Raw genomic sequence first — 17,005 nt, 5'->3', positions numbered from 1 at the left:
TTTTTTTTTGACTTTATGAAAATACAAGCGGTGGTGCAGTTTCAACTACACTATCTACCAACTAACTAACCGCTAATCTCTTAACACTCAATTCCATAATATATTCATTTATCTCAACATAAACCGCTTCTCCACTAATTTATCGTAAAGAATAAATAATCAAGAGCCAAGTGCTGCTCAAAGTATTTTATCGCTTTCAACGAAACAATAGTGAAATTACATTCACTAGAGACATTAAACTACGTGAATAAAGAGCTATATCCATTTTTTTATAATATTAAATTACCTGATAAAGAATATCCAGAGAAATCGGATAGATCATGTGCTCTACGATGACTCTTAGAACAGTATTCGGGCCACCCTGGGTATCTACTGAGCTCTGCACAGTTTGTCCTTGGGCTGCTTGCAATGCCACTTGTGTGTTGGTGTTCTGAAGACAAAAAAATACCACAATATTTTTATTATTTATCGTTAATGTCAGCTGATAAACGTCATTAGGTTCATTGACGTAACTCTGGATAAGATTCCATATACGAGGTGTATTGTAATGCACAGTCGTGCTCAGAAACATGAGTGATAAGAAAAGTACGCTTTTTAATATTGCATTATTTTCCCTGTGACTATTCAGTTAATTCGTTTTTTTTTTCATTTGTTTTCTGCTCCCTCATTTAAGGTTTTTGTCTTTAAATATATATACAACTATTATTATCCGTATCCATCTTCGTGTGACGTCACAGGATATCATAGGATAGGATTTGGATAAGGTAGGATGGGATCCAAGCATATCATCAATATGAAATTTCCAAGAGATTGCTACTAGACGAAATGGATAGTTTAGATCGGGATTCGAACCCGGGAGTTTCTGATTATGCATCAAGTATTCACTTACATAGTATTATGATAATTATTATGATGATTTTATCAGTGAACTTTGAAATTAATGAGGCAAATGAAATTGAACTGAGTATCTAAAGTCTTTCAATGCATCATTCTGTGTTTATAGATGAATACATAACATAATTTAGAAATGAATTGAAAGAGAGAAGTTAATTTCCATTTGACAAGTGAGAAGCCATCCATTTCTCATTGTAGTGCACAAGTACGAAAGTATAAAAGACAAAATGTTAGTTCCGTTGATATAACTGCACTCCAGCAGGGCCATATCGTACAATTCTCGTTTCTGCGATGCTTTTGATAGCTCAGTTTGGTGTGGCCCAGACGATTGTTACACTCCAACGTGCGCCATTATACCAGATGATTTCCTTGCAAGCAGCGCGTGAGCTTTTAACGGCTCCCGAAGTGTACGTACATCCTCAGCGTGGTTCAAAAAGAGCTTATATATATATCTCTTCTATATGTATACTCCGTACTCGGTACTGTTGAATCAACATTGTAACACATTCACTGAGAGAAAAGGCCTTTTATCTCTTTTTTTATGACACACATTTCATTTACAAAGAACTTTAATTCCGTTTTCTTGGATGCCAAACAATTATATGAAATTTTAGGGTTATACTTTTGGAATGATACATCTCAAATAAAAACTAACTTCAATAGCTTCATTCGACAATGAACGTTTACGAGAGTTGCATCTTTTCCTCAAGATTCTCTTATTTTCCCTCACCTGGCTGAAATATCTGGGAGTTTAAGAACTACCCTCTTTCATTTTAATAACCACAGGGAGGCCTTTTCAGTATTTTGTAATTAATGGATAAATTTGTGGAAGTGGTCCAGGCATTTGGATTAAAATGATCGGTCTCATTTTCTCCTGTGCGTACGGAGAGAAACATTCAGTGAAAAATTAGGGAACTGTTCATGTAATGCGCGACATTTACATTTTCCATTTTTCCCGAGAACCTTTATTGAATTTTGTACTCCGTCAATTTATCAAGAGAGTAAATACTATATTGTAACTAGTCTATCCCCTCCTGGGGTCGCCTGTGTATTCCAAAATAACGTGGCTAAATAAGGAGAAACAAATTTGAATATTGAAGACGACAATGGACGAGGACTTACACAGTGGGCAATCGCATAAATTTCCCCTAGTAATGAGTGTAGTCTGTGCCACTCGCTGTGAAATTGTTGATCGTTTTGAATAAGGGGAATTCGTTATCGGATTAGAGTCAAAAGGACTTTTCTCTTGAGCAACTGTGCAAATGTGCAATAACCCGAGCAATTTTCTGTTTTTCTTCTCATTACATTGAGCAATAAATGTGTTCAAGAGGCTACATTTTTTTTCGTGTAAATATTATTATGAGAAAATGAGAAGCGCAACGAAAAAACGATTGCTGATAATGAGAAATATAATATGCACACATTATCATAAAAATAAAAAAAAGGGAAAGCAAGCTGAAGGAGTACAGAGTCAGATAAAATAATATATGAGCCGTCTCCGAGAAACAATGCGGTGTCGTAGATCACCCAGGACATCCTCCATTAAAAATATTACGCCATCTTGGCCGTGTAACCACCCTCTTGGTTGCAGCTCCTTCACCTTTCCTTTTCCGACTCATTCATTCAGTGTGCAGCCGTTTACTCTGTCTCCCCCTCCTCGGCCATCCTTTTACAAGCCCTTCACAAACCCGCGCGTAGCGTTCTCTTCGTGAGCAGGCCGAATAACAATGTGCCATTGTTGAGAGAGCTGTACATCCAACATTGGGAGGGTGTGAAATATGCAAGCCGTTAAGACTCAGAGAAGCAACGAGCTTTCCGTCGTCTCAAGTCCTTTCACTCTCTCCACAAAACTGGGCTGCACTCGAAGAGACAGAAGGAAAAACGAGGCCAAAGCCAACGATGGCTATTGTTGCATTCGCAAGGAGAAATGTCTAATACTACTCGTTCGAGACTTGGTTAAATCATTGTATATATCGACTATCACCAGATCACAATTTCACATAGAAAAATTGAAATGTAAATTTACGTTCATGAAATTGTTTTTTACACTTTCACGATTCATATGGACGTCGAGGAGGAGAGATTGCAATAGAGAAAGGGAGATGCACACCTCGAGGGTTATAGAGCGAGAAGAATTGAAAAAGCGGGAAAATTGGAGCAGAGTGGGATAAGAAGGAGGATAAGGGAGGCTGGCCCCGGATCAGCGTACACTATACCAGTCCACGACAAGAGCGCCCATTTCCTCTTCATTCTTCCCTACACTCAACCCGCAAAATCCTGAGATGCCCTGACTAAAAATCAGAAAAACATTTTACAAAATGAAAATTCCCCTTTTCCATCCCTTTTACATCCCCAAAAACTCTATATTTCTGAAAATATAGTGAAAAATATCTTGAATTTACCTACACAATGAATATCTGTTATGGAACTGCTTTTTACCCCCTAATAATTTTCATTAGTGTGGTAGTGCTGCAGTGTAATGCTACTCCAATATTTTATTTCTGTATTTTCAAACATTTTTTTGAGCCGACACAAAGGAGAAAGAGGTGTATAAGCTGGTATCAAATAATGCCGGAGGGTTGCTAAATTAATTATCAAACAACGTAGGCATGGAATAGAGGAGAGGAGCTGAACAGATGGTGAAAAGTAAAAATTGGAAGCACCTAGATGTATAAAGAGCGTCTAATTCACGTAGTCCTAGAGGCAACGCCGTGGATAAGATAATGGCAGTGGATGGTAAATTTAAACGCTTCTACCAACGTCTTCTTTTCCACCAAAGAGCATTTTTATTAGAGTGTCTTTTTCATCTCTAAAGGGATATATGAGACCACCAACTAATTACACTACCTGGCTACACCTTAACATCTAGTCTAGGCACAACAATAATTCTATGTGAAGAGAAATATTCAAATAGAAGTGCGTCTTTTCGTAAATTTTCTGTGAAAAATTATGATACTGTAAATTTCCCGAGGCGATTTCATAATCGCTGAATTTTGACTGAACATTACTTTGCGGATATAAATTATGTCTGTCGGTCTAAGTTAAATGGGGAGAGACCTGGGAAGACAGTTTCTGAGGCGTTTATGTTCTATTTTGGATAAATAATGTCGGGGGCCAGTGGGCGTATGGTGGATATTAGAAATTGATTTAGATGAAGAAATGCTGCAATAGTACATCCCAGCTTGAAAGGGAAATCAACAATTACTCAGAAGGGAGAAAAAAAATATTAGATAAAATACTTGAGTTAGACTAATCTAAAGAATGAAAAAAATGATGAATAAAAATAAATGAATGATAGATACTGACGTTGACAGTGGCGATGATGTTTGTGGTTGGGCTACTGACCGCGTTGCTGTGGGCCTGATCAGTTTTCAGCTCTCGATGATTGCTGAATTGCACGTAAACAGCACGACCCCTGAGTGATGCACCACTTGCTGCATAGTATCCAACCATCGTTGTAGCAGCATTCTCATCAACCATTTCAAGGAACGCCTGTAATTGAAAAGATTCCCAGTATTATTTAACAACGTTGAAAGTAGTTGTTGACATAAATTTTGCTTCAATTTGTCATTAATTTTATTGAATGAAATCGATATAAGGGGCGAGCTGCGGCTCGCCCGGGCTTTTCCCTGAGGACAAAAATTCAATGGCGGGGGAATATATCCACGTGTATATCTATAACTATACAGAAACGATTTAACCGTTCGCCACTGGTGTGTGCAGTTCAGAGGGAGGAAAAGAGGACGAGAAAATAAGAAGCGAGATAGGATGGGATAGAGCAAAGAGATTACAAATTTTTGTGGAAAACTCATCGAATAACTGTAAAACCATTGGTACAGAAGAATGACAATGGCGATGACAATTAGGGTAGGTATTGCACACCTCTGATAAAATTTTCTGTTGAATAGCAGTTGCAATAATCAAATCAAAAGATCGTATTATCCGTCGTAAAATCAGGGACACGTCGAAGAGAATCAGAGAAGATTGATATTATTGGGGCTTTGCGGTTATACACATAGCCGAACAACGTTAGAGATTCAGTTGTATTTTGGCTGGATATGCCGCAATATAATGTCGCGGATGGACGAACTCAGTATAGCTAACGCAGTTAACGTGTTTCCACTAGGTCTCCTCATAATGAAGCATAGAACCGCTCTATGGAATTGCGTTTGCGTAAACCAGCCGCCGGGGGGATTCTGGACTCTCTCGATGTCGTCGGTACATCAAACTAGTTCGGCCCAAAAGCCCGAGCTTCTGTGATGATATTGTACACTCTTACATGGTTCATGGTGTGTATTATGCAGGAGATGAGAGTGCTATAGGCCTCTGACAACAACTAACCCTTCTCTACCCCCCATCCATCCAATCCCTTTCCCATCCCTGATACGCCACTGGTACTGTTACGCATCAGGTTCAGTGTATTCCTACGAAACCAAAACCAAATTCTCAACGGTGTGTGAATTCCGCTGGAAGCTATATTATATGTATGTGCATGTGTATGGTTAGTTCACCGGGCCATATCTATTACACTCATGCTATCGGATCCACAACAGGATTTTCAAACATGCGAGAATCATGGCCGGTGGTCATACTTCGAAGCCACTTTGAGAAGACACTTATTCCCGCAACGTTCGTCAGGAATTTTTAATATCCCGCGTTTCTGACTCACTGCTGGTATCCCACATACTCAACCTCTTCAACTTTTATACTTTTTTTTTTTTTCAACTGGGGTTTTACTATTTTCCCAGTCTTGTTTTAACCGCGCGGCAACGAAACGCGCGCAATTTCGTGTTTTCTCGCTAGAAAAATTGATAAATAAATTAATGAAGTAATAAAGCGAAATATCTTCACTCATGATAATCAAAAAATTCTCATGAACTTCGCAATCTGCGCATTTCTCAGATTCCCTCGGCAAATTCTACAGCAGTTGATATGCGATGAAGAATTCCGGTTGTGAATCAAATTTAATTTAATTAAAATGCAATGATATCTGGGTTATTGTTGTGAGAAATATAATGCGCTGTTGGGAATGATCCTCTGCATTTCAATTTGGAGAAAAATTTCCATGAAGTTAAATTTCTCAGATTCAGACCTCATTAAAAATGAGTGCAGATCGTGGAAATTCAATGATTAATTCAATCAATTGAATTCCTATGGTGGATTCGGGACTTCCATGAGTGACTTCGCAGTATTCAAAATTCAGGGACTCAGTGCGGTATCTTGAATTTGAAAAAAATCTAAAAGTCTGGGAAATATTTCTAGAAACCCGAGTCGACTGGAAGAGCAAATTTTCCATTCAAATATCGAAGTGACTGGTTTGTGCCTGAGGTTTTCAAGTACTCCGTTGAGTTGCCGCTGTGGTACGATAGTAGTCATACAGTGGTTAGTGAGTCCTCTTCGAGAGGAGGCAAAAGCAGAATAGTATGAATATTATTTATCCCTAGTGCTGAAGGGATGCAACGGCTTCTCGGCTTCAAACTATACCTTTGAACTTGTCGGTTGGTTAAAAGAGCTTGGGCGCACGTCGCCGAGAGCTACACGCAAGCCTTATTACGGAGAGTGAACGAGAGAGAGAGAGAGAAACATAAAAAATGCATTTCTCTGGAGGATATTGTGTCCCCGACTGAATCAAAGAAATATTATATCATTTATAATCGCGTTTGCTTATTGCCATTTTATAGTTGATATATTTTTCTCCAGTATAACATGAATTTCTTTGGTATTGAATTGAAACAAGCTACGCTCTTCAGGAAGTACGTAAGATATCGATCGTTAAACATGGTACTTGTCAACCGATACAAAGACATTGGAGTCAGCATCAACGTAAAACATTTGTTGAAAACCTAATAGTTGAAGTAACATTGTTCCGGGATTACTGAGTTTGTGGATCTGCTGACGAGCAGGGAATGAACGGAGAGAGATATTCACTAGAATTTACGAATAGACCACTCTAGCAAAATTTTTCCACATAGAAAAGAAATTCATAAAAAAATACAAAACAAAAAAGTTCCGTAATTTTTTCTGAATTCCCGTGCCAAAATTTCCACGCCGATTACGTAATCGGTAAGCAAACTGCGAGTTTCGTAATGATTTTTGAATATTTCTATCCGTGTATTTTCCTGAAATTTCACTGAAAAAGTGCGTAGCTGTTCCGTAATTTGTGCCTAACATTGTTTTGGCTGGCAGATTATGTAACAGGCACATAATTTTTCAAGAATTTTCTCTCTGCATATTTTGTGAATACATTAAAAAAATCCTTGATTTGGTTCAAATCACATGGTCCACATTGTCCTCCCACTGTAGCTCCGCACATTTGCCTAGAACTACATTTGGCCCAGGAATTATGTAAAATACGTAATACTCATTGAATATTTCTCTCCACGTAGGATATACCACGCAACCATTGTCGTCGATCAAATGCTCTCACAGTTTCTGCCTTGTTTTCGGCTTCGTTCCAAAATTAATACGGACTGGAGGAAAAGCGGATTAGCCGCTGCACAGTGGATTCGTTTAGAAAACACTGGGCCAATCCTCCCTGTGCGGTGAATTCATTATTATAACATACACTCATAGAAAAGATTCGAGGATTTGCTTGCTGTTAACATCATCTATCGGTGTACCTATACACTCACATTTTCAATGTCCCCCGATTCAATTAATTCCGCAATTTATTCATTTCTTTGTTGTTTACGTTTGAAAATTCTAAACTCCAATATAAAGCTTTTTTTACACCGGAGGCAAAGGAAAAAACTTTTTGACGATCGAATGTATTTTTTTCAACAATTATGGGTCAAAGTGAATGAAATTTTTAACGTTATATAATTACATTGCACGAAACACGATGAGTGCATGGATTCCAGTGACGTTGCACGGCTTTCTCTCTTTTGCTGACTCTCTTTTACGCTATTTGAGTGGAGGTAGAGTCACTTGAAATTTACGACAGGCTTTTTGTGGCTTCGGTTGCCATTGCTTCGCCGTTGCTTCCTGTTGATATATCAATATACGTATCCGTATGACGATGTTGCTGTTATATTTATATCACTTGAGAATGTTTCTTTTGCTCAATTCCCCAGTCAAAAATTGTTTTGCAACTCATGCGTTTATTTCGTTCATTTCTACGCATTTGATACACAAGCTTTGTCTCAATGTAAATCTAGATTTAAATAACTCCAATAATAAGGAAATATCGGAGATCGATACATCTCATGTAAACAGTGATGTATTTACCCAGTACGAGTACATGAGATTGGGTGAATAATATTTCCTGGAGCCGCTGGTGGAAATGTTCGATTTGGTTGTAGATGCGTACATCATGCCCTTCAATGACGTTACACGCAGAATGGCGGCCTCGGTTTAATTAATTTATGCTACAACCCAATAAGCCCCGGGGCTTATCGCAGTTTCGGAAGCTTTACGAAACTCCCTCACTGCGGAACTTGGGGATTTTCTTAATCCACGAAATGAATTTTTAAAATCGGTCAATTTTATAATCCTCAACTTACTCAATCCCTTATGAAAGTACCCTTGTTTCATTCAACATCGTGAACAAAATTCAGTTTGAAGAGCTTTTTGAGTATTCAATAAATAATGACATACGACCCATCCGTATGGAAAATGAAAAATTTTAATTCTGGATTATTCTACAAAATACACTACGAAAATGTCGAATTGGACCAGATTGTGAATTATTCTATGCAGTACAAATTATTAAATTCGGAAATTCTTGAAATGCAAGCAAATTCATTTCCGGTCAAGAATAAAGCTGGACGTAATGGGTAGGAGTGTTCACAGCTGAATAAATTCCTATAGAAATAGCCCAGCATTAGGTACTTGTCATTTTTTTGGATCTCTATTCAACGCACTCACTACTTCGAATAGCGGTCGCCATTCAGGTACGATCCTAAGCAGAAAAGTCTTGAATTCGAAGGGAACCCGTGTATGTGCGTGACGTTTCGTCCACTTGTCAACCTAATGGCAGCCGAAATCCAGAAACACACAAGCGGAGAAGTATATATATACACTTTGTATATTATGTGACCTCAATCCTTTCCCCATTTCGGTTCACCCACAGAAAAAAATGGATTAATCTTCGTATAAAGATGAAAATCAACGGATTAATAAGTAAAATCACCTTTTTTCAACAGCTAATCAACGTTTTTCTCCGTTCATAAATAATGAGAGAATAAAATAACTCCACTCCATAGTCAAAACTATTTACTAATACACACGAAAGACAGGTATTGAAAAATTCTCAGGTGCAACTAGACAAAGGAGACAACGAGATATTAAAAAAGAAGATAAAACCGAAACTAATAAAATAAAATGAGGAGCAGCAAAACGTGAAATAAAAGAGATTTTCGTTTGTTTATTCTTCCAGTATTTTTTCCTCAGTGCGACGTGTTCTTGAATGCGTGGGAAACGTACCGGAAAGTGAGCGCATCCTGGATGGCCAGGTCGGCGTGACACATCGTAAACTCCAGGTGGTGCGATGTACCGAGTACCAACGCGCGTGTAATGCTACCAAAGGAGACGTACGCTTGAGTTTTATCGTTCTGGGTCACAAATTCGGTACGTATCCCAAATGTGATATTACTGGGGGGTCAATTTAATGTTGTCTTGTTTGTTTATTACTTCTACGAAAAACGGGAGTAGAAAACTAAAAAAAAATCCACTTCATTCCGCACTATTTCGATTTTTCTTTCATTTTGTGTAGATTATTTGCCGGAGAAATATATGGGTCAGAAGTTTAATTGAATTTGTAATATTAATTTGAAAAGTGGCAGCCATAATAGAGGTGTATAACACAGGGTAAACGAGTCTCGTTTCATTACCACCATTTTCCACAGTAGCTACCTGGTGATAACTGAAGGCCCACCCCAACTCGATACACAGAGCCTTTGTCCTTTGATGTTTAATTAATTAACTAATTAATGCATAATGTTTTATTTTCGCAAAGTTAGCTCTCTGTGTACATATCACGAACAAAAATTATTTTACAATCTACCAAAGAATAAATAACTGTCTTTTCTGGGATCCATCTAATCCCGACATCTCAATGATAATGAACTGCGCAAGATGTAAGATGAAGTAGCTGAATTAAATTAAATAGATGCCCATAGCACGTCACTCGGTTGGATTTGATTTACAGGGGTAGATTAACTGAAACGTCAACGGATGGTACGTTGCCATTGAGGCTCAATTCAAGATGATATCTCGTACCTACAGACACCGAGAATATTATTGGATTGATGGAACTAGACGAGGAGATGAAGTTGAATGGTAACATCGTGGTAAACTAACTTGCGTGAAACTTGGGGAATCAAAGCAAATATGCCGAAAGTGCCCGTCGGAGCAGAGGTCATCATATATCTCACTCCCACCCTCTGACGCTATCACTTGGTCTACAAAGCTTGCCAATGTTTCACCACACCGTGAAACTCCATTGCGCAGCGGCGGTTGTACAACTATGAAATTACTCGACAATGTACACGCTGTTTCCAAATTATAGCACTTTACTTTTCTGAATATTTATTCCTCATCGGTGCAATCAAATTGCAGCGTAATAGACTTCTTTTCAAGGAGAAAGGAAGCCGCTCTATCCAGCACAGAATCGTGAGAAAGACATTCCGTTGTGCCGACGAAAGGGGTAAAAATACGTCTAATCATAACGATAATATTCAATCTCAACTTCTCCAAACTATTATTATATACCGTGTATCTTACGTGTGTATCTTATGTGAGTATGTACTTGAATATATAATGAAAATAGTCAACAGTTAGTTTCCACAGTTGAAATGAACTTAAATAAGAAGAAAACGAATGAAATTGTCGAAAGTTTCGTGGGCTCGTATAATTTTCCCTGGCAAAGGTACGGCCATATTCTCAGGTACACAGTTTGCCTGGTCAACATTTATGTATATCGATGGTTTCCGACAACCCGAATATTGCCGTTCAGCGCACACTCTGTGACCCTCCATCAAGCCCCGCTTTCCCTACCCTCAACCCCCAATCACCCCACCATTCTCTCTCATTCTCTCTTTTCCACCCCCCCTGTCTCACTCCTCACTGTAATACCCCTCCCCGACATTTGTGCTTCACGTGGTGCCTCGCGAACGCTAATGCGCGCGTAATTTCCGCGAGGTAAATCTCTTCATCTGGCTCTCGAATATTTGCCTGTGAATTGCAACCCATCGAGTTCATTATTTTAATCCATACTGGCATAAACAAAGCACAAGCTTATACTGTGAATTGCTCGTCGTATTATAACGTCCCCCGTTCACCATCACCGTCGCCAAACCAATTCACTATATTATGTGTCCGTTTATGATGATGCCGATGATCTGAATACAAACTCGAGTGAACACAATTCATATATTTACCCATACTCGTGCAGTTTGAGATTAATTCAAGCCCGTTGTTCCCATATTTCCTAAATAAGCCCGCAATACAAAGCTATGCGAAATACTCACCGAGAATGAGAAAAGTATGCTCTCAGTTGGCTAGTTACTCATTAACATGTAATTACATTGTGATATGTGATAACAAGAGCAGACGTTTGAATAGAAGAGGGGAGTAGAAGGGGGCGGGAGGGGGTCAGGGGTAGGGTGGTTTCCCCGGTTGGTTGAGGGAAAAAAAAATTACAAGAAAAAAAAAATAAACAATGGCAAAACTGGAAACAATGCCGGTAGATAGAAATAGCAAGGGAAACTGGTTGCCGAGGGGGAGGAAAAACGGCCTGAATTAAATTACGCTGCACGGTGGGTATATTCATTCGTTTAATTCTCGGCCAAATCACGCTCCGTCGGGATCAATTAACAAATGTTTTCCATGTGAATAGTGCACTTGTATAATCAAACGTAAAACCCTATTTCAATTCAATACATAGAATATTTGGGTGAAATAAAATAATTATTCATTAAAAGAAAATATTAAAAACTGAGTTAAGTCGGGTGAATTTATACGAATTTTGAAAATTTAATCCTCTGTTTATTATTCATTGCAGAGAGAATCCACGAAAATATAAACTTTTTCCTTCTTTCATTTCATTCGAATCTAACCGTGGTGATTATACTTGCAAATAGTGTACAGATTCATAATGGCAAATGCGATCAAATGATGAATTTTAATTCTTTCACGATTGGAATTTTTTTAATATCATATTTTTAACATATATATTGGAGAAAAATGTATGGGATTTTGTAACAATAATAATAATTGCGCTAAATATATGATTCTACGTCTGAATTTTCGAATCCTCAGAATAGGAGCCTGTTACCTTGCCGTAATTAAAAATTAGTCTGTAAAATATAATGAAAGCTTACCTGATTTTTTCCTTTCAGCACGAGAACATTGGTCACTCTTCCAAAGGGCATGCCTAGATGAATGATTTCCGACTCCAGGACATCACTGGCGATATTTCGAATGTGGACCACTTTGGAGGGTTTACCATTGTGACTTTTATCCAATTTCACCTGTAAAACAACCCACTTTGATTAATATCATTTACTAGGACAATATTCAATGGGAGAGTTTATTAAACGAATTGTCATTTTGGAATGATGAAAATTGAAATCATCGTGGGCCATATAATTATTAGGATGGCCAGTATAATTGGGAGTGTAGAAAGGCCATTCAAAAATCGTGTGCTGTCTGCGCAGAAATATATTCATATTTCTGCAGATTCTACTGCGATTAACCAGCACGTTGAATCGATTATTTTCAGCCGGAGGCAAAGTTTTCAATCACAGGTAAATCTACTCAAATCCACCAGTCGACTACTCTCACTGTTTTCTTTTTACCCCTTTTTTCGCATGTACATTGATTGATTATTTTTTGTCTCTTTTGCGCTTGTTTATTTCCCATCAAAATATACTGTGTAATTTTACCAATTTCATAGCAGCTAATTTCTTTGTGGTCTATTAGATGGTTCAGCGGTTATATATGAGGTCGTTTAATCTCGAGGGTGTAAAACCACGTTAACAATAAAATCGGATTAGCGGGCTGACATGCCGTATCGGCGTGGTATCGACTCCCCACTGATGGTATAGAGTGCTCTTCTCGCACCAATTCTCACAAATATATGTCCAACATAAAATTTGTTAAACAAGACTTAACAATTCATCCGACTCTAGGAATGAATAGTCTCAGAAAATTCAACAGGTTCTCTACACACAGAAAACGACAAAGGTAAATTGCTCGTCTAATAATAGCACTACGCAACAAGTGCGGTAATGATTTTCTGAGGGTTGTGGAGATTGGACAAAGGGCCGTAGGCAAATTTTCTAATCACGTGAGTCAGACAACTTATACCGCACGTGTTTCACCCAGATTTTTACTTCACGACGTGCGTAATTCGCCATTTACTGCACAGAGTCATGTAAACATATTCTACGATTTTCTCATTAACGAAAATTATTCCAAAAAAATTATATACTTTAACTGACTTTTTTTTACGTGAAGTGAATTGGTATTCGATGATTTATTTTTGTCAATGGTTGCGTGTACGCTTCGATTTGCCTGTATTCAATTCAATATTCCGGATTATTTACTTTTCAATTTTTTTTAATGCAACTGAAATGAACTTGAATGACTATGCAGACAGTCAAGTCGCTGCTGCAATCACAGCTCTCACTTCCTCTTGAGCTTCCCCTTTCCCCTTTGATAAGGGCTGTGCCATCTCACTCCTGCACGCATCCAAGCCCATTCAGCCTGACCCCTCGCTATCCCTCTCTCAGTTCATCCCTGTCGATAATTGGTCATAATGGAGGCAATTCGCGGAAAATCGATTATAGGAAATGGCCGAGTATATATCGTCCCTCGTCCCAACACTCTCATTCAATGTCCTCACCCATTCCTATCACAGGCATCAACGATTCTCATGCGAATATAACGAATAATTGAGGAATAAATTTATCCTTTTTTCCGTAAAACTACTGAAAAAAACGTGACTAAACAAAAGTACTAATTCAGTGGTTAAAATTTTTATTACGGTTTCGATTTTTTCTCAATTGTAAAAATAAATTCATCACTCACAAATATGCCCCTCGTCGTATTTATTTTCTCTGAAATATTGCAAATGTGTGAACTACTGTGAACTCGCCTCTGAACGAGCAAACGATGATTCAATTTTCCAACCGTAAACAATCAAAAGAACGGGCCAGTAACGTAACGAGAAACATTCGGTTAATTGGTCACCGTGTGTACCAGCCCCCGACTTCCATCGTGCTGGTCACAAATAAAACTCGTAACCAGTGGGGAAAAAAACAAGGAATATGACATACAATCCATAAATATAGGCAAAAATATATACGGACATTAGCATGGGAAAACGCCCTGGGAGATCTTTGAAAAAAAAATAATCAAAATATATTGATTGATACGATAATTCCCCATCTTTACTATTCTGCAAAACCTGGCGATCGTTAATAACCCACTGCTCGCTAATACAAATAAATTTACTTTGAATTAATGAATCTCATAAAAATGCTATCACTCATAATTATTTACCAATTATTTATCACCTTGTCCTGTCGAAAATCTACACAATAATCAGATATTTGATCGCAACCCTATTTGCAGAACGGATTGAAATTGTATTTAACGATAACAGACGTAGCTTCCGGTAATCATACCCATCACCAACATTTTTATTCCGCAAATGAACACAAACGAAGAGAAATAAATAAATAAAAAAAAACTAATGAAACATATCTCAAGTAGTAACGAAGAAAAGTACATCTGTGTTTCTTCTTGAATTTTGCTGGGCCGGTTTAGTTGTCACGTTTTCTCTTTATCTTCGGTTGGCTGACTAGGCATCGTTGGTAACCACTATATACCAAGCTCCACCACCCTCGATCAGTATATATAGACTGAACCTATAGTTGATTCTCTCTCGCGCACTAGGGCGCCGCTTGAATTATCGGCAAAACGTCAATATGCATTACTGAGCTCGTCGTTCCAGTCAAGCTCCTGGTTGCACGGCCCGAGTCCACTTTGGCTATGCGCTTACCCTACCAACTGTACTGTACACTCGGAAGTCCCTCTCTCTCTTCTATCCCTCACCCTCTCAAATTTTTCATACCATCTTTCCCTCAAACCAATCGCTCATTCCTCGATTCTTTTACCATCGCACTCCATTTATTCCATTGATTGATTTGGCTGGGACAGTACATCCAGAGGATGATCACATAAATGTAGTGTACAATTTTGGTGGTTCTTCTGCTTTGAATGCAACTACTCAAATCAATGGTTTCATAGGACAAGGGCCCCTCGGTGATAGGCGGAAAAAGAAAATTGTTTTCAGAAGTACGAAAAGGGATTGAGGAAAAAAAAACTTCCCGAAGAAATGTTGTAGTTGTCTTAAAGAGGAGAGCAATTTCCTGATGACAAGAGAGAGATTTCTCATATCAAGTAAAACTGAATGAATTCATGAAATAGTTACGACGTTGAAATCGCAAATACTTTAGTGGAAAAACACTCAAAATGATCCCACGCAAAGCGTTAAATTTCGTTTAACAAGGAAAAATTAAGGGAAATTGAAATTCATTTTTACATAAAAGTAAAAAAAAGGGTCAGCGCTGAGGAAAGAGAGGGACGATTAACCCAACACACATATTTAACTGACAGAATATGCCATATATGGTGTACAAACGAGTAAGTGTGCATAACCCTTTGATGAGGGGTCTTGTACCCAGAAAGTAAAAGACTAAACCGCTGTTACCCCATGAGCCCTTACGTGAGATCGCGTCGTTACATGGAAGGGTAACTATAAAACTCTTAACGGCTTGCTGTGCAATCACCCTGAAAGCTAAACCCCCCCAGAGAAAGCTCGAACGCCCGTGAGATAGATAACGCGATTTCCACCTCTTAAAATAGAGCAACAAACACCCTAGTGTTATTGGTCCGAAAACCATTTCAAATGAGATGAATACAAAGATCGGGGTAAAAAGAGTCCTCCTCCAAAAAGGTTACATAAGTAGGAAAGTGAGTTCTCGATTTGAAAATAAGAAATTCCTCCCACAATAAGATAAAAAAATAATTCTTGACAAATATTTATTTACTTGAGAGAAATATTTGCTTTTACCAAAATTATCTATCTTGGATTGAACTTGGGATCAAATTCGTTAATGATTTTTCATTTTTCGAAATTTCTGATGTTCTAGAGGATAAAGTTCTCAGTAAAAGAAGACTTAACATTTATTAGCAGATTGAATTATGTTTATACGACTTCAACTCTCCTAATTATGGAGTATTTGAAGGGGTTCCTAGAGGGCTTTGAACGTTTATGCACAAAAATGCACGTCAGCGTCGTAATCTGGTATTATGGGACAGATAAGACTCTGCAATTAATCAAAAGTGCACATTGTGCCAGTTTGTAAACGTATATAGGTGCATACACCTTCGTCAACTGTCTTCACCCGTACACTCTCCACCATCTGGCCGAACAAACTCAAGTGGTCCAACTCCATCAATAATGTTCATTTTTTTCTCATTGTATATCAACATTTTTATTTTTTGCCACTGTGAAAAATGAACATTACGATGGTAAACCGAAAAAAACACGATTGAAGAATTTTATTCTCGCAAATATTCATGTGTGTGCTTTGGCGAATCAATTTACATCATTCATATTTCGAGGTCCTTTGGAATTCAAATTCAGGTATCATTGTAAATGCATATGTGTAACCACTAAAAGGTTGAGCGCGTGATAGCCTCCCATAGATGCGCTCTCAGTTTTCAATGCATCAAAGTCCCATATTAGCCAAGATATAACCTTAAGTTATGGTTATCTATGGTGTGATTCGGTTAATATTGCATGTGAAATGGATATGGCATGGAAAATATGTGCCCTGGTTGCAATTGATGAAGAATAATTCTGTACAAATGTTGAGGATAATATAGGAATGATAATTTTGGGGGAGTCAGTCTCTACTGCTCGAAATAATTTGAAATTTCATGGGAAATATGAAGGTGTTTTTTGTGATAAGGGTATTGCATTCAACTCAAAGGGAAAATTATTACAAAAAATCAAGTAGGAAAAATCAGAAACAAAATTACACTAGTTATCAATTATTCTCTGGATTTTATGAAATTTTATTTATGAAATGATTAA

The 17,005-nt window shown here is 38.0% G+C and overlaps 1 protein-coding gene and 1 long non-coding RNA gene across 6 annotated transcripts in view; one reads left to right on the top strand and one right to left on the bottom strand.

Moving 5' to 3' along the window:
- Window positions 1-17,005, bottom strand: part of LOC135163441 (polypyrimidine tract-binding protein 2) — a 73,530-nt gene that overhangs the window by 12,822 nt on the left and 43,703 nt on the right. For 4 of the 5 annotated variants that reach the window (XM_064122887.1, XM_064122886.1, XM_064122890.1 and 1 more), the window contains 3 exons: window positions 12,216-12,365; window positions 4,201-4,386; window positions 287-430 (listed from right to left, as the gene is read on the bottom strand). In XM_064122887.1, the coding sequence (XP_063978957.1) occupies window positions 287-430; window positions 4,201-4,386; window positions 12,216-12,365 (480 nt within the window). The remainder of the gene's footprint in view (window positions 1-286; window positions 431-4,200; window positions 4,387-12,215; window positions 12,366-17,005) is intronic. The other variant, XM_064122888.1, reaches the window with a different exon arrangement.
- On the top strand, window positions 663-11,439 carry LOC135163451 (uncharacterized). The gene is made up of 3 exons (XR_010299119.1): window positions 663-764; window positions 9,272-9,462; window positions 10,043-11,439. It is a non-coding gene; the product is annotated as an uncharacterized LOC135163451 (long non-coding RNA).

This window comes from Diachasmimorpha longicaudata, chromosome 6 (genome assembly GCF_034640455.1).
Source record: "Diachasmimorpha longicaudata isolate KC_UGA_2023 chromosome 6, iyDiaLong2, whole genome shotgun sequence".
Taxonomy (NCBI): domain Eukaryota; kingdom Metazoa; phylum Arthropoda; class Insecta; order Hymenoptera; family Braconidae; genus Diachasmimorpha; species Diachasmimorpha longicaudata.
Note: the sequence above shows the minus strand (reverse complement) of the source record. Positions and strands in the feature narration are given on the sequence as shown.